Source organism: Vombatus ursinus, unplaced genomic scaffold, assembly GCF_900497805.2.
Source record: "Vombatus ursinus unplaced genomic scaffold, bare-nosed wombat genome assembly UNPS02014799.1, whole genome shotgun sequence".
NCBI classification, from domain to species: Eukaryota; Metazoa; Chordata; class Mammalia; order Diprotodontia; family Vombatidae; genus Vombatus; species Vombatus ursinus.
The window spans coordinates 46,159,451-46,186,596 of NW_020954577.1; the positions used below are offsets into that span (position 1 = coordinate 46,159,451).

The 27,146-nt window shown below is 44.3% G+C and overlaps 1 protein-coding gene across 4 annotated transcripts in view; it reads left to right on the top strand.

The window, feature by feature from the left end:
• The window catches only part of LOC114050521 (anoctamin-10), a 224,438-nt gene that overhangs the window by 74,209 nt on the left and 123,083 nt on the right, over positions 1-27,146 (top strand). The window contains exon 12 of one of the 4 annotated variants that reach the window (XM_027872292.1): positions 3,264-3,314. The exons of the other annotated variants lie outside the window; for them this stretch is intronic. Within the exon in view, the coding sequence (XP_027728093.1) occupies positions 3,264-3,299 (36 nt within the window). The 3' untranslated portion in view covers positions 3,300-3,314. Of the gene's footprint in view, positions 1-3,263; positions 3,315-27,146 lie in introns of those variants that run through there. 4 annotated transcript variants of the gene reach the window in all.

The following is a 27,146-nucleotide window of genomic DNA, read 5'->3' on the forward strand; positions in this document are numbered from 1 at the left end:
TGACTGATCCCAGGACCATTTCCACCTGAATGCCAAAGACAAATCTGAGAGGAATGTGGGGGATGTGATGGGTGGAGTTCCTACTGTGTAGAGGAGGATTTTGGGGCTTCTTAGTCCCTTCCAACCCTCAAGTTCTGAAATAATAGTGATAGTAATTCGATTACACCCATGTCGTACCATACACGACCTCATTTGATCCTCACAACAACTCTGTAAGGTGATATCATCCCTATTTTATGATGAGGAAACAGCTCTCAGGTTCCAGTGTTGGGTGTTGGGGAAGCTGTGAATTGGTCCAGCTATTCTGGAAACTAATTTGGAATCATGAGGGAAAGTGACTGAGCCGTGCGTGCCACCTGACCCAGAAATCCTGCTCGTAGGCACATCCACGCGTGCAAGGTCGGAGACAAAAAGGAAGGCCCTGTATGTACAGACTCAGGGCATTCTCTGTTTAAACCTTAGCGGGGGACCTTGGAGAGCATTCCATTTAACCTCCTCGCTGAGCTCCAAGATGGGGAGAGACTTGTCCACGGTCACGCGTGATGAGCAGGTTCGGCCTGACTCCACGTCCCGGCCTCTTCCCATCACACCACACGCTCTCGCGGCAGCACTTCAGGACTGGATAGATCGGGTGTCCATCAGATAACAAATGATAGAACAGACTACGGCTTAGGAACGTATTGACGTGTTGTGTAGTGAGAAATGACCAGTATGAGGAACTCAGAGAAACGTGGAGAGGTTTGTATGAACTGATGCAAAGTGAAGATGAGCAGAACCGAAAGAATGACCTACACAGTGACTGCCATAATGAAAATAAAAAGACTTAAGAGGAATTGTAATAGCCGGTCTTGGCCTGGAGACCAAATAAAAGAATATATTTCCCTCCCACATCTGCAAGGGAAGCTGAGCCCATAGGGACAGAAAGTGGCACCTGTTGTCTACACAGCTGGTGCCTCAGTTCTTATTGCTTTGCTACTGTTCTCTGTTTCAAGAGATGGCTCAGTTCTGGTGTGTGGGGATTTATGCCCCCAGATGACTAAGATGTCCAGACTAAAATGATCAGGAAACCTTTTTTTAAAGCAAAGAATGTGAATACTTTAATGATGATACAAAGAAGAGCACCAAGAACCAGAAATCCGTTTTAATGAGTTCTGCTACAAGAAAATGTGACCAGAGAGAATTAACTCCTAGGGGTGAGGCAGCTGTTTTATACAGACTGCTTTTTAATCCAAAGGGGTAGGGGAGAGGGTGTGAATGGACCTGACAGGGGAAGAAGCAGATGCCTCTTGAGGTTGGTTTAGTCAGTCGTTAAGTCTTGTTTCCAGAGCAGGACCTCCAGGCAGCCTAGGGCCTGCCATGCTTTGGGTCACATCCCTTTTCATCACTTTCCCAGAAAGTGCAGATCAGTCTTAGGAATTTTTCACTTCTTGATCCTTTGACTGAGCTTTCCAGAGGTCACTGCTTGGAGCCTGTGGCTTTATTCTTTTTTTTTTTTTTTGTGGGACATTTTCAGAGATGATTGACATCTAAGCAGCTGTCAAATATTAATGGCTCAAATTGGAATGAGTGATCAAGAGGTGAAAGGTTTTGTTTTCCATCACCACTCCCCTAGGCCACCCATCTGGAAGCATTTTAGAGCCAAGAGTGATGTGATAGCTTTCTTTTATTTCTAATCAATTTTTGGTGTCAGTGTTCCAATTTGAGGCGGTGGGATTTGGCTCTTTCCCCTATCTCGGGTCCTTCCTGACAGGTTCCCCCTTTGGAACGTCCTTTGTTGGAGGAGCGCTGATTCTGACGGAATGACTCCCTCTCCCCTCTTCTGTGTGCTTCCCCCCAACTCACCCTCTAACATTGTTTCTTTTCAATATCTTCCTCTACTCTTGCTTCTCTCTTGTTATCCCATGTAGAGTCTCTATTGGAAGAACATAGCTTTTATGAAGCATTTGCTGTGTGCAAAGCCCTGTGCTAAGTGCGGAGATGCAAAGAGGAAAGGTTCATAGTCCGGGGGATGGTAAAGTCCCAGAGTCCTTGGGGTGCCGCCGCAAAGCTCGTGGTCAGGCATCTCGACTGTTATCTCCACCGAGGACTTTGGGGTCAAGAAGTAGGAGTTCCCTTGGGGTTTCCCAGCTCTCTTCTCTGAGTCACCACTGATTCTTGGACTTGTTATCTTGTTTCCCCACAACCCACCCTCTAGGGAAGAAACTTAGAAAAGGTCAATACCGTCTAATCCCGCTGCTTCCTTCTTTCTGGCCACATTGTATGGCGATGGTCAGCAGAGAAGGGAGCTTCTTTGTGATCGCCCTTCTTATCTCCACGTCCCTTTTTTGGAGTCATAACGTGGTTATCTAGTGCTTTAAGAGGCAGCCTCAAGAAGCCAAGGGGGGCTGCATTCTGACTTTTCACTCCGTGACTCTCCTTGTTATCCCATGAGTTCCTCAGTCGTAATAGTCACAGGAATCTTTAGAACAGTTGGCTGGATCTGTGATGAAGATGCACACATCTTCTAATAAAACCCACTGCCACCCAGCCTCACTTTCTCCTCCTGAACGACTTTGTCCATGCCCTCCCAGCTAGGTATCCTTTTGATACCCCTTGTGGACATAAGCCAGGGCAGCCTGGAGTCTGTCCATTGGCTCTCCCCCGCCCTGTGTGCGTGGCTGAGAGCCTGCCTCCCGTGGTGGGCTTCAGCCTTTTTGCGGGTGTGTTGGAGTCAGATTTTGGAGAGACTTAAATGCCAGTTGAGGAGGGTGCATCGGTGACTGTTCTTGGCCCCTCCTTAGCTCTGCCTTCCAACCAGCTGGACTTCTCTGCCCTCCAGAGGTACTGTGGGCTTTCACTCCTCCAGGGCTTTGTTTCTGCTGGGCCTCTATCCTGATGTCCTTCCTTCCTTCTTCTCCTCACTTACTGAATTCCTTCCATTTTTCATGGGAAACAGAATAGGAAGAGTAGAAAAATGCTTGACTCAAGGGTCTGAGGACCAGGGTTCAAACCCGGATTAGAATACTGCCTGCATGACCTGGACAAGGCACTTCATTTCCATGGGCCTCAATTTCCTTTGTAAAATGAGGGCCTTGGCCTAGGTGGCCTGAGGTCCTTCCAGTTCTGGAGTTATGAGACCGTTCTCCCTGAACCCTCTTTAAATCCCTCTCAGTCCCTACTGGCCTTCTCACCTTTGCACCTCCTGTAGAACCTCTCTAATGCCCTTACCAGTAGAAGGTAAGCTCTTTGAGAGGAGCCATTTGTTTTTGTCTTTGTATCTCCAGGCTTTCTCAAAGTGCCCAGCACGTGGAGGAGGGTAATAAAGGCTCACTGAATTGAATTGTCATCTGGTATTTCGTACTCAAGTTCCCTGGCTGTGTCCTTTGGCTAGAGCGTGAGCCCCGAATAAGAGGGCTTCTGGCTTCACTCAACTTCAGATTCCCCCCCAGTACCCAGACCAGGTAATATATCTTCAGCCACATTTGCTGTAGTGGATTATTGGGCCCTTTTACTGCCTCCTAGGCCCTGGTGGTATAAGGAGGATATTCTGTAGAAATTAGAGGATGAAGGGCTGGACAATTGTGGTTTCATTGATACAGGGAACTCCCTGAAGAGGAAATTCTGCCTACTGGTACATGGCAACCTCTTCTCTGCAACTCACAATTACAAGTTAAAAAGGGAAAGAAAAAAAAAAGAACACCACGAGCTTGCTTTGCACCTAAGGTGGATGTGAGGACCTCACAGAAAAGCTACTGGGGAATCAAGAAACCTTGAAACTTGTTTATCAGATTGCTTATCCTGTAGTTCCTGTTTCAAAGATGATAAGGCATTGAAAGGGAGCACAAAGAGTTGCTAATCTGTGTTAGAAACATTTTAAAGAAATATCTCCCCCCAATCAGGCACAGGCCCATGGGCCCATACCTACTCCTTGGCATGCTCCATTTGAAACAAAGATCAGTATGGAGATTTCTCAGTACAGCTTATTGAAATGAGCAAGTTAAGTAAACCAAGGAGGAAAGTGGAGCTAGGAAAGGCTTGGATGGCTTCTCTGGTTCCTGCTTGTCTTCTCAATGGCCAGAGAAGGCGGCGCTCTCTGGAATCAGTGGAACAAGGGTCTGTCCACAGGGGACTCAGTTCTGAGCCCTCAACTCCTGGTTGCCTACAGTTATTATTACAAACACATCATTTACTCAGGAGTTACCAGGAACAACTAGAATTTATCACATCAATTAATATGCAGTACTTATTATCTCTTTGAACTAAGAGAATTTAATGGTTAGCCAAAATCATGATGAGAATAATAAATGCCATTGGGAATATCTCTCTTTACTAGTGCATTTGAATCACAAGATACTGCGAAGTTAGTTCTTGAAAAAAGTGTTCATAGAAAAACAAATCTTAAAAACAAAAGACTCCTCTCCTTCTCCTAAAGGCTGCTACGTGTTAAGTGTCTCCTGTGTGCAAGACGCTGGGAGTATGAAATGAAAAACAATAACATTAGAACATAATGGGGGAAAGCACATGTCTGAAAGAAAAAGAAGTAGACTACAAGGCAGGATGTGCTAAGTGCAAAGGAGTAGTGTGGACATTCCTGGCTAGTGATGATGAACAAGGATCTTTGGAGAAGATGGTCAAGGCAGTGGAAGTAAGTGCAGGACAAAAAAATGTAGGACGATAGCTTAAGGGTTAGGATCAAGGAAGGGGTTGTAGTGTCTGTTTTCGAGGCTAGGGGAGGCCTGAGCAGTCATGTAGGCAAAAGGGAAGGAGCCAGTGGAGAGGAAGAGATTGAAGAAAGAGCAAGATTAACTAAGCATCTACCCCAAGGAGCCCATTGGTTAGAAAAAAAAAAACCTCCTATATAATAGACACCCAAACATTTGTAGCCACACTTTTTGTGGCAGCAAAGAATTGGAAACAAAGTAGATGCCATCGATTGAGTGATAACTAAGCAAATGGTGGTATATGAATGTGATGGGATGTTACTGTGCTATATTAGAAGAAATGTGTTATGTTATAAGAAACAACAAATAGGAAGATTACAGAGAAGCACGGAAACACTTACGTGAACTGATCCAGAGTGAAGTAAGCAGAACCGGGAAAACAGTCTACACAGTGACTACAACAGTGTAAATGGAAAGAGCAATAACCAGCAAACAGTCAAGCATGAATGGTGCAAAATTACAAAGGATGTGAGTGTCCCCAAAGAAGAGATAGGAGAAGACAGAGGGTATAAAAGACCGAGTATATTTTCATGTGTTTTTTATGTGTTGATTGGTCTTGCTGATTTTGTTCTCTTTGTTTTTTTCTTTAAAAAATAAGATTTAATATATGGCTTGACTCTTGGGCGAAGGAGACCAGAAAAAATTCTGGTGATGTAAAAACAAAAGATATAAATAAAAACGTATTTAAAAAGAGCAAGGTGGATCGAGGTTCTAGAGGAGATGGGAGGAGATGTGTTTGAGGGCAGAAAGAGAGCTCTCCTTTTATAATCTCCAAATGTTGACAGTTGGAACCATAAAAGGATCATTAAACATTTTCATGACATTTACTATAACTATAGTTATTATGGGGCCTTTTTTTCCTGTAGGGAGGGGGGAATGTTTAAGACTAGTAGTTCTCAACATCTTGCAGTTAAGTAGTTGGAAAGAGCCTTCTTTTCTGTGTCTGCTTTTTATTTTTATCTCTGTTCATTGAGCCAGTTCCAAGAGGAAGCTTGAAGCCATCCTGGTTGAATGTTGATCTATTTTTATCTAATGATTGGTTTTCTCCCTTCTGTGATTCACACGTTGTAAACCAAGATGCTGATTACCTTGTCACTGGGTGATGTTTTTGTTTCCTGGTGAGTTGCCATGTTGTAGGGTGATGTGGCTTGTTGTGGAATATTAGTAGCAAACTTGTTAGAGTTACTGAAGGGAAAGCTCGGAGGAAAAAAAAAAAGAAACTTAGGATAATGATGACACAATACTACTTACTATTTACAGAACATCTTTCCCATAAATAAACTCAACACTAATATCTTTTCAATTCCACAAGAATAGAAAAAGCAATGTTTGTTTAGAAGTGATTATGAAGGTCAAGGGTAGAGAGGAGACTGATGTCTTTAACTGAGGTTTGTAGAAGGCCTAAGCTAGAGAAGGGGTCTCCACTTCAAGAAGACCTCCCTTATCCTGCCAATCTGATCCTCTGAATCTGGCCCTCTATTTTTCTTAATCACTTGATGAGTTGAGAAATAATATTTTTGGTAGGGAAAAAAGGAAGAGGGACAATTGGAATTTGACCAAAATATTAGCCAAAATAGATCAGTATTAAAATATGGTATTTCCTTTATGTTTCAGAAGGCTTCTCCCTCAAGTCTCTCCCTACATCCATACTAGGCTTTGCTGCCAGGTTAATCTCTCTCTAATGCATGGATTTAATCTTCTCCAATTTGCACAAACCTTCACTCGCTTCTCCTCCGTGAACGTAGCACAGTCTCTGACTTCTGTAGATGTCTGATTATCCTCCTTGAAGATGGTAACTATGGACTCATTTTTGTGTCTCTCTCTACAAAGGTTCTTGGAATCTTAGACCCACAACTTGGAAGGAGGGTATATAATGTTAGGAATGCCACCATTGTTCTTATTTCACATTTAATAAAAAGCAATGTTGTCTAATAGAAAATGCATTGGATGAAGAGTTGAGGTTCAGTCTTCCCTGTTCTATTACCCAGTGATTGAGTATGTATAAATGAATATACCTGCTCCTATTTGCTTTTTCCTAAGATATTATAAGGAATAATGAAATGTCAGAATATATATATATATATATCCTAAGAGCATATGACATAGGTTATATTAGATTGATTTAGAGTTCTCTAGGTCAAAACTGCTTGAAAGATGTTGATTTCATTTTTTTATATTTAAAAGGGTAAAAGTGAAATTTATTGAAATGACATTGGTTCATTTTTAAGAGAACCACTAAAAGAAAACATCTCAGTTTTTGTAAGAAAGAAAAAATACCATGGGATTTAAAACTGTGATTCTCTGAGAAGATATTTAAAACTGCAAACACAAACATCATGAAATGTCATCCTAGCTGATATATTTTTCAAGTTAGTCATCTGTCATGTTAGTAAATTTTCTTTAAAGTCTCCTCTACTAGCAAAGTAAATGGAAATATAATTTAAAATAATTAAGATACCCAGTGGATGACGTCTTGTTTGTTCTTGTGTTTCCACTGGGGCTGTAATCAGGTTATAGGGTCCCTTTGAAAATCTCCCTTTTGAAGAGTGTGATTTACAAACTATTGGAGTACATTTCTGTCTTGCCAGATGATTTCTCAACCTGTTATGTTTTGCTGAGGATATAGTCATAATCTCTATCTGTTGTTTAGTTTACATTGTATTTAATTTGTATTAATTTCCTTACCATTGAATTTACTCCCCTTCCCCCCCAATTTGCTACAAAATCTATTCTTACTAATCTGGGGGTGGGTGACATGGTTAGACTTTGGTTTAGGAAACTCCCTTTAGTGGCCAAATGGAGGGTGGATGGGAGTGGGGAGAGCCTTGAGGCAGGCAGACCTACCTGCAGCTATTGCTGTACTCCAGGCGTGAGGTGATGAGGGGGGTCTGCACCAGAGGAAAGAAGGGGGCATATTCGAGAGATGCTGCAGAGGTGAAATCTATAGGCCCAGCAGCTTGGACATGGGCAGTGAGAGGTCGTAAGACGTCCAGGATGACTTCTAGATTATGAGCCTGAAGGACTGGGAAGATACAATACCCTCTATAGTAATAGGGAAGGTAGGAGGTAGGAAGGGTTTTGGAAGAAAAATAGTGAGTCCAATTTTGGACATGTTGAGTTTAAGATGTCTGCTGGACAGCTAGTGTGAGATATCTGGAAGGCAGTTGGAAAGTCAAGATTGGAGGTCATCAGAGAGTTAGGAGCAGGAAAGGTACATTTGAGAAGCCTCAGCATAGGGGGCAGAATGGATGGTGGAGTAAAAACGGTGACTTGCTTGAGCTCTCCCCCAAACCTCTCCAAATACCTGTAAAAATGGCTCTAAACAAATTTTAGAGCAGCAGAACCCACAGAAAGACAGAGTGAAACAAATTTCCAACCTAAGACAACCTGAATAGTTGATTGGAAAGGTCTATTGCCCCTGGCTGAGAGAGCACCACAGCTCAGCGTAGGCCCCACTGGCAAAGACCGGGCCTCAGGGGACTGAATCACAAGCAGCTGTGACAGTTTCCAGACTTCTTAACCCATAAACACCAAAGACAACTTAGAAGGTCAGTAAGAAAGGTCTGTGACTGTGGTAAGAGAGAAGCTTGGTCTCACTCCAGTGCAGCGCCAGGGCAGTGGCTGCTTCCAGAGCTCTCGGCCCACAGACTGAGGTGGAATCAAGGGGCTGATCAGAGCGGGGATTGCAGGGATCTCTTTGTTGGCGCTGAGGCAGGATTCTCTTGCTTTGCCTGTGCTTGGATCTGGGCCACATTGCTGGATGGCAGTCCTGGGATGAGGAGGAGCACTGGCATGGTGGAGCTTGTAGTGGCGGTAGAGAGGGAATTCTCCTCACAATTCCAAAGTAGAAAAGAGTGCCTGTGGTCACTCATAGACCAGAGCACAGGCCAGGAGAGGAATAAACAACTCACCTTTGATCATACCACCTTGGAAGAACTGAAAACTTACAAGTCCCTAGAAATATCTCTGAAAACAGCTGCACAAAACCCCCGAAGCTTGGGACGGTACATTCTTCACACTAGAAGCAGACCCCTACCTTAACAAAGAGTATAAAACTCAAGTAATTGGCTGGAAACATGAGCAAACAGCATAAAAAAAAGTCAGACCATAGAATCTTTCTTTGGTGACAAAGAAGATCAAAAAATACAACCAGAAGATGACAAAGTCAAAGCTCCTACTTCCAAAGCCTCCATGAAAAGTATGAATCAGTCCCAGGTCTTGAAAGAGCTCCAGAAGGATTTTGAGAAGCAAGTAAGAGAAGTAGAGGAAAAACTGGGAAGAGAAATGAGAGTGATGCAAGAAAATCGTGAAAAACAAGTCGACAGCTTGCTAAAGGAGACCCAAAAATATACTGAAGAAAATAACACCTTAAAAAATAGCCCAACCCAAATGGCAAAAGAGGTCCAAAAAGCCAATGAGGAGAATAATGCCCTAAAAAGCAAAATTGGCCAAATGGAAAAGGAAGTCCAAAAGCTCACTGAAGAAAATACTTCCTTAAAAATTAGAATGGAACAAATGGAAGCCAATGACTTTATGAGAAATCAAGAAATTGTAAAACAAAACCAAAAGAGAAGCCTTAGCAATGGTAATTAAATCCACGGGAGCTGATGAGATCTCCAAGTGAAGTAATGTAGAGGGAGAAGAGAAGAGGCCCCAGGGTAGAACCCTGAGAGACACGCATGGTAAGAAGATGTGATCTGAAGGAGGTTCTAACAAAGGAGACAGAGAAGGAACGGTCAGAGAGGTATAAGGAGAACCAGGATGGAGTGTGTCCCACAAGCCTAGAGAAAATGGAGTATCAGGGAAGAGAGGGTGATCCACAGTGTTGAAGGATGCAGAGAAGTCGGGGAGAAGAGGATTGAGAAAAGGTCATTGGATTTGGCAGCTAAGAGATCATCGGTACCTTTGTAGAGAGCAGTTTGATAGACTGATGCGATTGGAAGCCAGATTGCAAGGGGCTAAGAAGAGAGTGAAAAGGAAGAAAGTGGAGGTACCTATTGTAGATGGCTTTTTGAGGAGGTTAGCTGCAAAGGACAAAAGATATATAGGACCTAGTTAGCAGGGAAGGAAAGATCAAGTGAGGGGTTTTTTAGGAGAGAGGAGATATGAGCATGTTTGTAGGCAGTAGAAATGAACCATAGACAGGGAGAAATTGAGAATAATTGACAGATTGGGGATCACAGATAGGGCAATCTGTTGGAGGAGACAGGATGGAATGGGATCACTTGAGCAGGTATGGGGGTTAGCTTTGATAAGGAGTAAGGCCCCCTCATCATATGAGACAAGATTTAAGAAGTAGATTGTGACAGAAAGCATATGAGTGATAGGAGATGAGGAAGAGGGGAGAAGAAGGAGCCTACAGCAAACAGCCTCAATTTTCTTCTGTGAAATATGAGGCAGGGTTCTCAACTGAGTGGGTGGGGGAGGATGGGAGGAGCTGCTATGGAAAGTGGGAGAGCGATGAGAGACGTAGAGTAGGATTGCCATGCAGCAGTGAGGGCCCAGATGAGGTTGTATGACATAAATTTGAAGTGTACCCAATCACAATGACTTTATCTCCATCCTTGTCCAGCATCTCATATTGGAATGAAAGCAACAGATGGCGGCAGTGATCCAAGGCTGAGGCTTGGAGGGCGCACCTGGTGATGCGAGGATGACATGACAGGGGCCAAGGGACTCAAGAGGAGGACAGTGTAGGGTCACATTTGTTCACCAGGGGTTGAGATGGAGAAGAGAGGAGAGAGTGGCTAGTGCAGGGGAGATGGCCAGGGGCTAGGGGATTGGAGGTTGTGGGGTATGGATGGCTCAGATGGAAGTCATCAGTTTGGGGCAGATGAAGAGACCTGGCCCCACACCTGCAGCCTTCTCTCATGGGGCATGCTGTGCCCAGCAGGAGATGGAAGGCACAGGGCACATGATCCCAGGAAGGTCTGGCCCTTCTTTTCACCCGAAGAGGCTAGAATTGAGGTGGCGGAGGCAGTGAAGGGTAGACTCCTGGCCGGTGCAGGGGAGAGACACTTTGGGGTGGAGGGAGATGCCCTGTGGTGCTGAGCCCTTGGTCACCATCTCTCAGGGGCTGCCTCACCCCACCCCAAGCAGTACAGGCAGGACCTTGGTAGTCCTCTGGGCTTCTGGTGTTGCCTTCTGCCCTGGGGAGCTCCGGTGGAGAATGCCTCTCTTCCTTGTTGCAGGAGCAGGGCTGGGTGGGGCCCAGCTGGGAGGCATCCGGCTGGAGGGGAGGACCATGGGCTCTGCCCGTTCCTGGCTGTGTGACTGGTCTCCCACCCTCTTGGAGTATCCGAGGGCTTCAGTGAGATCACCTTCAGCTCTGACTCAATGACCTTAGGATTCCCCCACAGTGTAGCCCAATTTCTTGCTGTTACCCAGCTCTGGGGCTGTGTGGCTCTGCTTTCCAGAAGGCTGGATTGAAGGACTGGAGCCAAAGCCTCCTCTCCTCAGTCAGAAGCTCTGGCCACTTTCTCACTACCCTGGCTGCTGCTACATCTCAGGCTGAGAGGATCTGCCACTTCTGGGGCCTGGAAGTTCTTTGGGGAACCAAGTGAATGGACAGGCTCCTCCTTTCCCTCTCCAGTCGGATCCTGTACTCTGTGTGTATATGGACTCAGCTCTCCTCTGGTCCTCTGATCTTTTCCTACCAGATCTGAGTCCAAACATGGGTCCCAGATCTACAGTAACCCTGATCCAATCAGTTACCCCCAAATCAGTCACGCTCTCGCGGCCCTTCACCAGCTAGGCGATGTCCTCAACTATGTGTCGTTGTGGTGTGAAGGGGGACGCCCACGCCTTGAGGTCATGTGGATCAAGGAATGGACTTGGGGTCAGAAGGCCTGGGTTTGAACCCTTCCTTAGGCCCTTATGAGCTGTTACATTGGGTAAATCACAATGGGACATCATTGTTGGTCTTACGGGCAGCATCCACATTTTGCAGAGAGAGTTGTCTTTGAGATCCCTTTACATGAAAGTTTGGACAAAACCTGATTACCTTCCCTAGAGATCCATTAAGTATGCATGAATGTGCACATCTGTGCATCTGAATATATTGTAATAGTTGTGAAAAATGTTGAAGATTAACTACTTAGTCAATGTTTATGGCATTGCATCCCTTAGACTTTGGAGGCCCCTTCTAGCTCAGCATCCATGAATATGTATATTGCTCTTGCATAAATTTCGTAATCATGAACTGTTTTCAGCTGCTTTCAGTCAACAGTGAGTTAAAAATGATCTCAAACCTTGTTAATGAGTAGCAGGACGGAAGATCTTGTTAGGAATTCCTCTAGTCCAGTGTCTCCCAGCCATCAATCCACCAGCACTAATTGGCAACAAGTAAAAGTCCCATGTCTTTGGACTTAGAAACTTACAAAACCTCTTCTTTACTCTCCCTGCATTTCCCTTTCTCCATCTCTACCTTTCTCCCTTCCCTCTTGGCCTCTGCCTCTGCCCCTGCCCCCCGAGCTACCCAGAGGTGCCACAAGAGAAGACCATTGAGATATCTCAGCCGTCGACATTATGGTTCAGGTTGAGAGATGCTGATGGAGTCTGTCCCATTGCCTTCAAAGAAGACTGCGCTTAAGATGTCCCAGAGTTTAGTAGGGTTGGAAGATAATAGTGAATATGTCTTAAATTTTCACGTAGATTGAAAATATTAAAGAAAAATCAGGATGGTCCCCAAATTGTCTTCCAACTGTAGCATAGAAGATCCCCCTTCCAATCTGCTAATTCATCTTTTAAGGCTGCCCTGCCTAATGCAGCCTTGGCTTTAGGAGGCTACAGCATTGCGCTGAGACTGACTGGGCCTGGTATCATTCAGATCATCGCAAACAAGATGGCTGTGAGGCCAGAGCAGGTCTGGAGACGCCACTGGCCAATTAGCAAGGTTAGTAACATGTGAATGTTGGGTGCTGAAAGCCGTGGTCGCCCAACTGACGTGTGCCTTGTGGGACTAAGGCCCTTTTGTGGTAGGGAGCTAATTAGGAAAATGGAACCTAAAATGGGAAAGAGAATTTTACAGCCCATATGTTAGTCACATCCCTGGTGGAGAGATGCTGGCAGACTTCATAAAGCTGTATCGTTGAATTAGTTTGATTTCTCCAAGTTTGCTGATTCCATTTACTGGTTTTTACTTAATACTTTCTAAGTATATTATAAAAGCACCCCACAGTATAGTGAATGTTGTCATTTTAAGATGGAAGTCATTACTATGTTATAAAACATGTTAAATAAATTTGAGGCAAAAAAAGTTCATTCACAATGATAATATCTTAGACTAGATTTTGGCAATTACAATAATAATAATAATAATAATAATAACAGCTGACATTTATGTAGTGCTTTAAGGTTTGCAAGTCGCTGTTCATCCATTTTCTCATTTGATCTTTTTCACTACGCTTTGAAGTAAGTGGTACAGGTAAGATTGTTCCCACATTATGGATGGTGAAACTGAGCCTCACAGAGGTGAAGCATCTTGCCTAGAGTCACCTAGCTAGTAAATGTCGCAGGCAGGATTTGAACCCAGGCCCTGAATATGTATGTACATATGCATATATGCACTGTATGTATATGTTATATGTGCGTGCATGTTTAGATATAATGACAGAGGGAAGGCACTTGCTTTGGGGGAACCAGGAAAGGCTTCTTGTAGAAGGTGGGGTTTTAGTTGTGACCTAAAGGAAGCCTGGGAAGCCAGAAGGCAGAGATGAGAAGGGAGAACATTCTAGGCGTGAGGGGGGCAGCCAGAGGAAATCTCGGAGGCATCTAGAGATGGAGTGTCTTTCTTGAACAGCCCGGAGGCCGGTGTCAGAGGATCGCAGGATATGCGGAGGGGAGGATGGTGTAAGGAGCCTGGAGCGGTCGAGCCCCTGCATTTTACAGATTAGGTCCCTGAGGTCCAGAGAAGTTTAAGGAGCTTCCACAGACCACAGAAAGTAGGCGGCTTCACTGGAACGAAAGCCCGGGTCGTCTGATGCCAAAGCCAGCTGATTGACCCCACTCTGCCTTCTATGCCTAAGAATGAAAAGGTGCCAGTTGGGAGAATGAAAGACCGAAAGTGCAGAAATAGAATGGCGACAAGACACGCCTGTCCTCCTCCCTTCCTCCTCCTCCTCGTAGTTGCCAACAATTTATGTAATGCTCTGTAATTGCTAACAATTTATAGAACATTGCTAACATTTATATGACGCCTACTATGTGCCAGACTGAGCTGTGCTAAGCGCCTTACAAACATCATCTCATTTGATTCTCACAACCACCCTGGGGAATAGATACTGCTATGGTCCCCATTTTTTATTCTTCCTCGCAGAGGAGGAAACCATTGTTGTTGTTTGGTCATTTTAATCATGTCTGACTCTGTCACCCCATTTGGGGTTTTCTTGGCAAAAATACTGGAGTGGTTTGCTATTTCTTTCTCTAGCTCATTTTACAGATGAAGAAACTGAGGCAAACAGGGTGAAGTGACTGACCCAGAAATCTGAGGTCAAGTGTCTGAGGTCAAATTTGAACTCAGGTCTTCCTGACTCCAGGCCTGGCACTCTATCCACTGCCCCCATATATAGAATGTAGAACTTGAACTCTCAGTTTATAGCATTTCCTGCAAGTTGACTATCTCTCCTTTGTAGGTAACATCAAGCTAAGCCAGGAGATGTTTGTTAATTATCTGTTATGTGCCTCGGGCTGGGTTACATGTGGAGGGAGCCTCAGAAGGGCTGGGAGATTCCTTTTCTCAAGGAATTTACTGTGCAGCAGAGGAGACGGGCCGAGGCAGCTGTGTGTGCAAACCACGCAGAGGAAACAGCAGACTGAGCAGCCTTCTCCACTGGTCTTTATGTAACCCTAGGGGATCTTCTAGGAAATTATCCTTCTGGCAATATTTTTCTGTCTAAAGATGTTAAATGTAGTAATAACAGTGAACAATTATATAGCACTGGAAGGTTTGCAAAGTTATCAGTACATTTGTATCTGTATCTACATCTCTATCTGAATCATTTCATTGTGTCCTCAAAACTCTCCTGGCAAGTAGATGAGGAAACTGAGTCAGATAGTAATTAAGTGACTTGGGTAGCCACACAGCCCAGGACACATTTTGGAGCCAGATTAAATCTCTCGCAGTGGTTTAAAGGACTAGTATAGCCCGAGGCTAATAGAGCTGTGTCATGTAACCCTCAAAGGAGGATGCAGTCCACCCACCATCTGTTCCATGAGTCAGGGTGGTGTCGGCTGAGTGGCGGCTGGCTGTGGAAGAGGGGCGGTGGGGGAGCTGAGGAGCTTGTTAAACCAGGATAGGTACAGAAGTCTCAAGAAGCAGGAGGGATGGATTTTGGTCAGGAAAAAATATTCAGAAACCCAAACAAAATTAACAGAGCATAATATCTCACATGTATATGCTGCTGGCAGATGAGCAAAGTGCCTGCCTTTCCCAGGAAGACCTTTCGCGGTCCCTCAAAGCTAGTGTGTCTTGCTCTTAGATGACCTTCCATTTACTCTGTGTGTGTGTGTGTGTGTGTGTGTGTGTGTGTGTGTGTGTAAGTGTAATTACACAGTTGTTTGCCTGTTGTCTCCCCCATTCGAATGTAAGCTCCATGAAGTCAGGGACCGTATTTTTGGCCTGAACTAGAGCATGCACTCAATAAATGCTTGCTCTGAGGTAAGGGGCGTATTATTGCCATTTGTCCAGTCTGTCCGACCGCCTCTGATGGGATCACTTATTGATACCTCTGAGTCATCATTAGATTGAGGCAAATTGACATTTGTTCCTCTTTTTGATTTTCCTTAAAGCTGTTTTTTTTTTCTCTTAGAACAAACAAAATCCACCACAAAACTAATCGAGTTTAAACTTTGAAGGCCGCGTTAGCTTCTCAGCCAATTCAGAATTAAAACAGACGTTAGAGCATTGCACAAGAAATCGTTTTCCCCACCATCAGTCTAGCTCACGCCCAGATATCTGGATGTTGGAGCTGCAGAATAGCCAGTTTGGGCCAGTCTGTCTCTAGACATCCTCCTAGTGTGTGTCTCCTGTACTTAGCAAGCAGCCTCATCTTAATTTGGCTTCCCAAGTAAACTGCTTTGCTGGAAACGGAGATTTCCTGTTATAAACTGCTCATGTAACTTTGTGATCCCAGTCATTGTGTGAACCTGGATGGCGTGGTTCGGTTTTCCCAAGGCCTAAGTCATTCCAGCGAGTTGGACTAAGGACGTACCATGCTGGTGAAGCAGGGAGATCCAGCCTTGGGGTTCTGAGAAGCCTGGGAGACCTTGAGGCTTTTCTGGAGAGATCAGTCTTGAGGTCTTTTTCCTATAAACCCCCTCCCCCTGGTATTTTATCAGATCATTTCCCTATTCAGATACTGTGGTGACTTCTCACTAACCCTTGCATCGAGTCCAAGCTTCTTAGTCTGGCCGACCAGCCTCCCGTGTACAAGATCCTCCACTGTTTAGTTAGACCTTATCACCTGTGACTCCCCAATGTGAGCCCCCGACCCTGCTCCAGGCAGCCCATTTTATTTGTCGTGTTCTTTATACAAGTCGCACTCATTCCCATCATTGCCTCTTTGCTTTTACTACTTCCCTTACGTGGAAGAATCTTCCTCCACCCCCCCCCCCACTCCCCCCTGCTTTTCAAAGTCCAGTTTCTGTGCTTTCTACGAGAAACAGGTCAGGTCCAGAAATGCTTCACTCATTAATCCCAGCCTCATCTTTCCTAAAGTCCTTGAACTCCTAAAGCTGTAATATATCAGACCTCCAGTCACACCATTGCTTTGGGAAAAGGCTACCGCCAAACTTGTAAACAGAGCCTTTTGTCTTCCAGCCGGTAGAGTTTGTCCAGTTTCCATTGCTGCAGATCTCCCTCCGTGAGTTATGTGAAAAGACACATACCTTATTAGTTCACTCTTTTTTGGGGGTCCAGACCTAGAACTCCACAGTGGAGGAAGCACCCCGATGACGAATCTTCCTCTGCCGGTACAGATAGTGACCTCCTCTGCCAGTGAATCGTTCAGGAGATTCCTGGAGCGTTGAGATGTTACATGATTTGCCTGACCTCACACAGCATCCTCCCTTCATCTCCTGGACCCAGCATGGGCCACTGCACTGATTGGAGCTCGTCCACTTTTTAGTGTTGTTTTGATTTATATTATTTCAGTTTTGATTTATATTATTTTTATATATTATATTATATTGTATTATATTATATTATATTATTATTTTTCTCTTGATTCTGCTTCCTTTACTCTGAGTCAATGTAAGTCTATGAATTCCTTACAGTCTTCATTTCCGATGGCACAATAACATTTTAATACAATTACATATGTAGTCTGAGCAGTCATTTCTCAAGCAACGGCTGTCTACTTTGTTTCCAGTTGGTTTGGATATGACAAAAAGAGCAGTTGGAATGATTTTGGTAGAGATGGAACCTTTGTTTCTGGTTTGGTCCATCTTGGGGTATATCTCTAGTAGTAGGATTGATGGTGAAAAGGTGTCAGATGTACAGATATATTTGACTATCCAAAAGTGTTCTTTCCTCTGAAACCCTGTAGCAGGAATTGTCAGGCGCTTATTTACTGAATGCAATTGTTTTGTTTTCTTTTATCCTGTGCATATTTTTCTTATTGCTTAACTGAATTATAAGCTCCTCAAGGGCAAAGAGCAGGCTTTATACTTTTTTTTTTAAAATCCATATGAAAATCCATTTCCCAGTCTACAGAGCAGGAGCTCAGCTTTCTTCTTTTCTTACCTCATTGTAATAGTCTTTCATGTGTGAAAATGACTCTTGTGATCTCCCATCAATTGAGCATGTCCTTTGAATTCTTTTCCTACCAGTAGAAATGGATGAGCTGACCTGCCCAAAATAATTATGGCCAATTTCACACATTTGCAAATCACTTGTCAAGAGTTCAGGCTCTGGTCTTGCAAAGCTAAGAGAAATCGAACCCCATACCTTGAACTTGTTGGCATCACATCCAAACAGACCTTCCCCCTCTGCTCCCTTGAGTTTTGTACCCAGGAAGGGTCATGGGCTTTACAGATTCATAATCTTGGTATTTTGAGTAAGCAGTAGACTAGTTGATCTGTAGAAGCCTGGTTAATCTTGCAGAAAAATCACCCATGTTACATGACCACAAAGGAATAAGTAAAATGTTCTCCTTTTCCCCCTGTATGATGAGCCAAAGGACATCTGACCAAAAAGCAGCCTGATGTCCAAGGACTTTTCATGGAATCAGGTTGCCGGTGTCTCACCCATGGCCAATACCCATTCATCATTTCAGTGTCTTATGCCATTGCCATATGTCTGTAGAACTATATCCACAGTACAGTAAAATAACTGGGATTCCTAATAATGACCCCCAGTCATTAGGAAAAGGCTAAAGTATGTCCGTAGATCATTTACTAAGATGAAGAAGTGCATACTGTATTTCAGATCGAGCTCCGTGAAAAACTCAAGATTTCAAAGGGTCATTGTTTACAGGAATAAACTTCATTTAGTTGGCAAATTCACCTGTGTGAAACGTCTCATTCCTTGTGCTGATAAATGAGGTGTTGGCTATAATTTGAATGTTCCTTTGCCTAGTGTTTCATCCTTGCAAAAACTCTCTTATCTTCCTATTCTCCTCAGCTTTCCATCCTGGGTTTTACATGTTTTTTTTAATCCCTTTCTAGCCTTTTTTTTTTTTCTTCTCACATGTTCCCCCTGAGACTTCCGTTGAAAGACATTCATTACCTGACTGCTGTCATCATTTCTTTTCCCTAAAGAAACAACATATATATTTATGTCAAATGAAAGCTCATCACTCGGCATGATCACTGCAGTACATGAAAGATGACTGAATCCCAAAGAAGATTAAACATTGTTTCCTTTGCCCTGTCCGTCCATCCCTTTTAAACAATTTTTAGATAAATGTAATGTAAAATGGTTCAAATAGTCAGAATTCATAATATTTTAAAGTAAGTTGGTGCTTAAATATACAAGTAAGTCAGAAAGGACGAGTTAGCACTCCCCAGCTTTCTGTAAGCACCCATAAGCAGGCCAAGCCTTCTGAGGCACAGTTCTCTTTTTCTATGTGTTATGCACTTTCTCTGTGTCTTCTGTTCTTCTCATCCTTTGTCTCTGTAGATTTGTACTCATTTTATCATTCATTCTTCTTTTATATCATCTTCACTTTCATCTCCCATCGTCTTCTGACAACGAGGTAGATCAGGAGTCTTTGGTCATTGGAGAAGTGGAGGCCAGGCTGCTGGATCAGAGACAGGAGACATGTTTCTAAAAGGAGCAAGGCTGAAACTTTTAAGGTCGTGTGTGAGTAAGAGGGCTGAACCTAAGTATGGAGAGAGTGGGAACAATAAATCAATCAACACGCCCATATCAAGAGCCTACTGTGTGCAAGAAATGGTGCAGGGCAGTGGGGCCACAAATACAAAGAATGACACCACGGCTGCTCTCAGAGAGCTTGTATCCTAGCCAGAGGCAGGAAATACTTACATAGGTAGATAGAAAATAAATGTAGATGGAGTAAAGGCCAGTAAGCATGAAGTGGTTCAAGAGGGAGGACCTTAGTATTTGCAGGAGCACAGGAGGGGTTTCCTGGGGAAGGCTGTACCTGAGCTGCATCTTGGAGGAAGAAATTCTTTAAGCAAGAGGGGAGAGGATCATGATGAAGAAATTGCACACGGCCTGTGTTCCTGGAATGTACGTGATAGAGTCTAAGGGAAAGAGCTCTGAAAACGAAAGTGGGGGCTTTAGGTTATGAAGGGCTGCAAATGCCACATAAGGAAGTGTTTCTGTTTGACCCTGGAGGTCCAGCGAGGCCCTGGGTCTCATTGAGTGTATGGGGAGGGGTGGGCTGGACAAACCTGTGCTTTAGAAAAACCACCTTCGGAGCTGAGTGGAGAGCAGATTGGGGTGGAGAGAGACTTGACTAGGGTGACCAGTTAGAAGGGCATTGGCCTGACCGAGGGCTGGCATTGCCGGAGGCAGAATTTGAGATCTTCAGGTCTTCTTGACTCCGATGCCAGCATGCAGTCCGTCATCACTTTATCAATGGGAGTAGAGCAGACTTGAGGTCCTTGGGTAGGCTCATGAGGTCCTGGATGTGGAGGGATAGAGGCCATAATGCTAAGAGCTGGGAGACAGGGAGGGCTCACTTCTCGCCATTGGAGTCATCACCGTGCCGCAGTAACTTCTCAAACTTTATTTAAATATTTGCTCTACTCTTTTAGAACAATCAGAACGTCTTTTGAAAGCTATTCCTATTGTCAGCCTGTTCAACCACTTGAGATTAATGAATTCCATAAATTTACTACCTGCTGTGTAAAATTGTACTTTGTCAAATGTGCTCTTTCAAGATTTATGGGGAATCCCTCCATCCTAGTAGTATAGGACTTGGTGGACGAGTCATCTTGTCTAGACCCTTCTCACTCGAAAGTCTTTAACCATATTTCCTTCCTGCCTGCATTTTTCTACATAGAAAAATATCTCTTGTATAGTCTTTTTTCGTACAGCAGCTCCTCCATTCTTGTACCACTCTTTGGGCTTCTTGGGAGGCCAGAAACCGGCTAGAACTGTAGGCAAAAGTCTTAGGGGCAGACGTGTCACAGGAGGGGAAAGGGAAGTGAAGCCGTCCATCCCTTTCCCAGTGCCTCTCCTCATGATTGCAAATATTCTGTCAGCCTTCTTGCCCCAGCCAGAATGTTGGCCGGATGTCTTTGGGAAACAATTTGTGTTCTAAGCAAGTCTTAGGATTTGTTGAAATTGTAATGGTGTCTATGTTGGAGATTTATTTCCTGGTCCTTATTATTTCATGCAGTTCCTGGATTCATGCAGTTTTTCATTGATGTAATTATGCTCCAGTTTTTTGTTCCTTGGTTAGCCCAGGTGCAGGCAAGCACATGAAATAAGGCTGCATTTATTTATTAAATACACCTGCAGTATACGTGCTACATTTGTTTGTACAATGTTCCGATTTATGACACATACACACGTTTAATCTGGTCATTGTTCGGCAGCATCTCTCTGTTTTCTACATCATCATTAGCTTCAATTTTCACCTTAGGCCCTGCAATTCAGAATCATATTCATTATTCATTTGATAATTATTTTTTAAGCTCTTTCTATGTGGCCCACACTGGGCTCAGTGATAGAGGAATCACATTGGTAAATCATTCATTCATTCATTCATTCATTCATTCATTCAGCTACAAGCAGGAAGCTCCAGGTATAGGGAATGCTCCCCGCCAAGATCTGGAGGGGTGTGCTACCCCTGCTCTCAGTGAGCGAGGTTCTGGACAAGTACCCTCTTCTGCTTTGTAAAGCTCCTTTTGCCCAGAAGTCCTTCGGATGCATTGTCAATGGGTTCACTCGGTCAGATTTAATTATGTGCCCTCTGTGGGCTAGGCTGTCCAATCTTGATGCTAAAAGACGGGGCTGTATTGATCCTGTTGGGTGAAGCAGGGAGCTGCGCAGGCCAGCAGGGTGGAAGTCTGAGGCTGGAGCCAGAATAGGCTGAGTCAGTGACCACTGGGGCCAGCAGAGTCATCAGCCCAGCCCACTTGTTTTGTGGATGGATGCCCTTCCCAGGGTGCCCCACTGCCCTGCCAATGTGGGGAGGTCAGTATTGGAATCAGTTAGCGAGCATTTCCTCTGCAGGAGAGCCTGTGCTGGGTGCCGGGGACTCAGACGCAAAAGCGAGGCAGTGCCTACCCTCAAGGGGCTTATGTTCTTCTATACAGACATAACATGTCAACAGATCAGCGTGCATAGAAATCTCAAGGCTTTGGCTGAACGAGGCAGGAAGAGGCCCAGGTGAGAGACGGCATGAGCTGTTTGCCTGGCAAGCGAACTGCCCCTTCACACTTCTGGTATTCACTAGGCTCCAGGAAAAACAGCCTTGTGTGGGCAAGAGTGAAGGGTCATGGTCTCCTGAAATCTTCAGTGTCAGCGGGCAGCGGGCTGTCCTCTGATCAGCAGAGCCGAGCCCTGAATTTGGTGCTGGGGTGCGGTCCCCACTTCTGCTGGCCCTCTGGGTGTTTTCTTCTTTCTCGCCCTGACAGATAGGCCCCGCTAGCACACTTTCCTTGCCCTCTCGTCTTCCAGTAACATCTCTTTATACTGTTAGTTTTGGGGCCTGGGCTTAACTCACAGGTCTTAAACAGCAAAAACTGCAGGAAGCAACTGGGGTCATATGAAAACTCAACTTTACGGAGTTCTCACTTTGACTTTACTAAGTCAGAACGTGAGGCAGATCCTTCATCAATCTCTGTTTTCCTTTTTTCCCCTTCTCTAGGCCATTGCTCTTGAATCACTTTATATAATGTTTATCTCATTTCTCTTGGGTCTAGTCTGATGTTCAGGGAGTCTGTTGCTTGGGCAGTTTTGTTTTGTTTCTTAAACCTATTGTGCCAAGCTATTGATTCACTTTCCAGTTCTTTCTTCTGTAGCTCTCATTCCTTTTACATTCTTTTTCCTCTAGTGATTTCATTTTATTTATAGAAACATTTGTAAATTCTCTTTAAAACTCTTGCTTTATCTTCTCCAGGAACACTAGCTAAATTTGCCCCAAAGATGTTTTTCTCTGAGTCTTTGCTTGTAAATGTTTTGGAGTTGTTCTCTTCTTTTGGCTTTGTGTTTTGAGCATCCCCGTCACTGCCAGTGTTAGGGCTGGGCTGCACACACTTCTAGAGGGAGATTCTGGGCGTACCCTGTTGCTGCTTTCCTGGGTGTTGAGTCCTGTGCTGTCCCAGGCCCCCCAGGACAGCTGAGATCTGCAAGCTTTGACTGCTCCCACAATGAGCTGATGTAGGGCAAGCCTGACCGTTGCCTCCCTGGTCTGAGTGGCAGGCCCATGGGCTCCCCTTCTTTGAAGTTTCATTAGAAAGCTTCCAAACTCAGCCCCCCTAGCCAGCTAAAAGCTCTGCTGTTCAGAAGGACAGAACTCTGGGTTTCCCTTTGGTCTGGGATCCCTGCCCTGCTTCGTCCTCTGCTGGAGGCTGGAACTGAGACCCTGCTCAGTTGCCTCTCAGTCTTTTTTTTTTTTTTTTTTTTTGATATTGATTCAGAATCTTTATTTGTTTGTTTTTTTTTCCAGGCATATTGAATCTCTCCTTTCTCTTTTAAAATTAATGAAACTTTCTTAGATTCTGTCTTTTGCCTTTGCTAGACTGTGTTTCACCAATAAATACCTCCCAGCGGGCTGCCACACTCTGTTTGTTGGAAGTACCCACATCTTATTTAAATATCTTACCGTTTTAAAATATAATAAGCACAGACATCGTAAACATAGACATATCAGCATATATCCTTCCAGGTGTGCCGCTTAAAAAGCAACTCCTTCTGAACAACTTTTAGTATTTCTAAACAGTGTACAATAGAAATTTGTTTTAAGCAAATGAGGCTGACTAACTCATTATGTTCTCAAAGATGTGTCATAAACCTCCCCAGACTCCAAGATTTCCATGTTCCCCGGTCTACTCACACCCAAAGCTGCAAGCCTGCTGCCTGCTCTCCCAGGTTTGGGCTTGGGGAGATTATGATAGTTTCAGACATGGAGATGTAAGCCTGGAGAAATAAAGGGGAAGGGGAAGAATGGGGGGACCCCAACACCTCAGAGGGAGGCCCTGCTATGGGGGAGACCTCCTTTACGGTCTTTGCTGGCTTCTGAACTTGCTCCTAGCCAAGTACGCAGCCTAGGGCCCTTCGCTGCTGCTCTTGCTGGAACGCCAGTCCTCTCCAGTCAGGGTCAGCCCTGGATCCGTGATCCAGAAGTGGGTCGTGATTGACAGAGCTGCCAATTGGCTCTTCAAGGGGCCCTGTGTGGGTCTGGGACCTCGTGCTGTCCTGCTGCACAGTCTTGGTCCCCATTCAGTCCCAGGGTGCTCAAACGTTCTTTCATCCCCAGTGTCCACAAATTTCCCTGTCTATTGCCCTGTGCTGACCTAACTGGAAAAATGACTCACTGGGACCTTTGCATGGATTTCCCCATCGGAATTTTGTCTGATCTGTTCCGTTTGAGTTGGGGAGAAAGTGGGTTTACGGTGCTTCTTCCTGCTTCTCCATCATCTTGGTGTCAGCCCTGACAAGCTAAGAGTTAACTAACACAGGCGGCTGTGAGCCGTGACTCACTGAGTGGTCTAACCAGTAACCCTGTGATCCAGGAGGAGCCAGGGCGATGATGAGCAGAAGGATTAGGGGAGATGTCAAAGACGAGTGACTTGAGATGTGTCCCTCAGAGTATGTTAGATGAGGAGGGTGGAAGGAATTCCCTGGAATGGGAGGGTCGTATGATGAGCCTAGACACAGAGCCATGAACGTCGATCATTTAGTTGCTGCTCCCGGTCATTTTACAGATGAGGAAATTGAGGCTCAGATAGTGACGTGTCAGATAGTTAAGTCTAAGGTTATATAGCATCAGAGCCATGATTTGAACCCAGGTCCTTGAACCTGCAATCCAGTATTCCTGTCACTATACCAGGGAGAATAGAGGGAAAGAGAAGCAGAAAGGGAAGTTAGGGTACAACTGGGATGGGCCTCACAAGCGAGGCTACAATGTCAAGATAAGCCCCTTCCAACTTGAAGTTTTGAATTATCAAATAACATTTTTTCTTGTGCTTTTTTTTCTTTTGGGAGGCAGTCAGAGTTAAATGACTTGCCCAGGGTCACACAGCTAGTAAGTGTCAACTGTCTGAGATCACATTTGAACTCAGATCGTCTTGACTCCAAGGCCAGAGCTCTATCCACCATGCCACCTAGCTGTCCCTATGAAATAACATTTAAAAAATAATTTTCTACCGTTTTCTTATTATTTAACATTTTAAATAGTGCGTGTTTTTTTTCTCCCATCATCTCCCCTCATAGAAAGATGAAAACAAAAAGCATCTCCAGAAACACAAATGAAGTTAGTCTTGGCAAAGCAAATGCATGGGGAAAATGAGAATAAATAAGCATATTGTAACTTCTTATTTATCTAGTAACATTTCATGACAAAAGTTTCGCTATCTGACTGTGCCTGGGGATATTGGGTGGTAGCCAGGGCCTTTTATGTGTCAACCCTAGAAACGATCAGATAAAAATAGTGGCTACATTCGGGGAACCTATTACAATAATATTTATATATTTTTTTTATCCTAGGCCTCTGTTAGTTGAATAAACCGATTGTGTATTAACACAAGTAGAGAAGTGCCATTAAGGTTGCCATGGTGATCACTGTAAGGCCTAGATGACTCTTGTGCGTCAGATCTCAGCAGGGACACTACACCTAATCACTGAGGACTTTTCAGGCCCAGTCTCCTCTGGTACATTTGGGGAGGAAGGGAAGGTAAAGGAGACGTATTTTTAAATGGCTGGCTCTGTGGTAAAGGGTGAGATTGTCAGAGCGCACGTTGCCAGTGGTGGGGAATGTTTCTGTACATCAGAGCAAAGCTGTGAGCTCACATTCGCTTCTTTGTCTGGTCCATGCTCAAGGGCTCAATAAAATTGAATTTCTGCTCCCTGCCAAGCGCTGCTCTAGGCACTGTGGGCTACGTAAGGAATTTTAACAGTTCATGCCTATAAGGAACTTTGGGGAGACAACGCACATACACACATGAAGCAGTCTGGACGAGGCAGAATTTTATATAACCACATCCTGTCTTGATTTAATAAAGAGTGGGATAGCCCAAGCCTTTCCCTGGAAAAGAGCAAGAGGGATTCGTAGGTGTCAGCATGGGAGCCAGCCTCCCCTCCGCACAGAGCGAGTAGAGCCCAAGGGCCCCAGGATTTATTTGTCCACTGGACAGTTTCAGCCAGGGGCTGGTGTTTGTATGATCAGCTCTCCCGTTTTCATGCTTGCTACCGAGAGACAGCCTTTGTGATGGGGCATTTAATTGAGAGCTGTTGACGAGGCAGGCCTCCTGTAAGGATAATCAGCAAAGACTTTGTGGGGTTTTTCAGGATTCAGGATGACATTTTTGTTTTTCTCCAGCTAGATGACAAATCACTTTTTTCCCTGTATCCAAGAACAGCTCTGGTTTCGGAGTCAGTGAAGGCCACTCAGCCTTGAGCCTCAAAGTGAGGTGCTGAGACAGGAGCTCTCAGAAATGGAGGGTGATGACATTGAAATCTGTGAATATAAACACAGAAACAAAATGACGTTTCTCCCCTTTCCTGGCGTTCCTCTCCCTCTTTGCCTCAGAGTATACGTGTGTGCGGCAAGAGTGGATGGGTTTTTCTCTCTCAGGTTTCTACGATCCCTTCCAGACAGAAATCTGAGCTGTATTTTAAAGAGGCACAAATTGAATATGGATCAATACAGATGGACTCCAGGCTCTGGCTTAACAGAGCTGGCACTGTCACCCCAGAGCTGGGGACTGCTCAGACCTTTTTTTGAAGTATTGCAGACTCTGTCAAATTAATGACTAAATGGATTCATGGGTTTTTCTGTTTAGTTTGTTTTACCAAAACATCACAAGAGGGCCAAATGATCATAATGGGAAATTAAATTTTATTCAGGGCATAAAATGATCCTTGTTTCTTGCTATTATTATATTATGTTATAGACATGGCATCCTTAGGTTTAACTGTCTCAAATCATTTAAACAAGCAGGATTCCTTTAAAACAATTGCAGTGATCATAAATCTTTGGATAGTGCTCATGCATTTGTCCGATTGAACTTAACCAAACGACATTGTGATTACTTACAAGGTTGTAATTAAAATATAAAATAGGTTTAGCATCAGAGCACTAGTTAATACCCTCTACAAACTGGTTATATTAACAAAGTGTGATTGCGTTCTCCTTTAAGAAGATTATTTTCTTTCTTTTTAATGCTGTATCTTCTGCCTTAGTTGAAGCTATGAATAGTGTCAGACTTGTGAACATGGAGTATGAGAACTTGTTGGGAGTTTTTGTGCAAGTTTGATTGTTTTTAACTAAGGAATCAGTTGAACCCAGTGCATTTTCTGACCTGTGAGCTTGCTGCCTTCTCATACTGGTCATTTGCTAAGAGATCACAGTGCATTAGGGGACGGTGACTAATCTGCCCGTGACAAGGTCTTCATGAATTTTTAATGACTGGATCTGTTTTAGAAAACAGGCGGGCGAGACCTATTTGTTGTCCTTAGGAGACATGAAGAGCCTCTTCTTTTCAGGTGCCACCTCTCTCTTTTTGCCCCAGTTCCTTCTCTTTTACTAATTCCTGCTTTTAGGAAGATGAGTTTTCATCCTGGTTGTGACCAGTCGTGTCAGCCTTTCAAAAGCCGATTGATTTCCTGCACCTTCTTCTTCTCTGGCGGCTCTGTGCATTCCTGTCAGAAGGCTTGAAAATGGCCTTCGGATTTGCCAGCGTCATCTGCCAGCTCTTCACAATGGTCATCTTTGCTCTTTGTCATGTATGTGCTGACTCTGGACTCTACCCTTTCTTCCTAAAGCCAGATCTACGGGCAGATGGCAGTTTATTTTTAACATAGCTCAT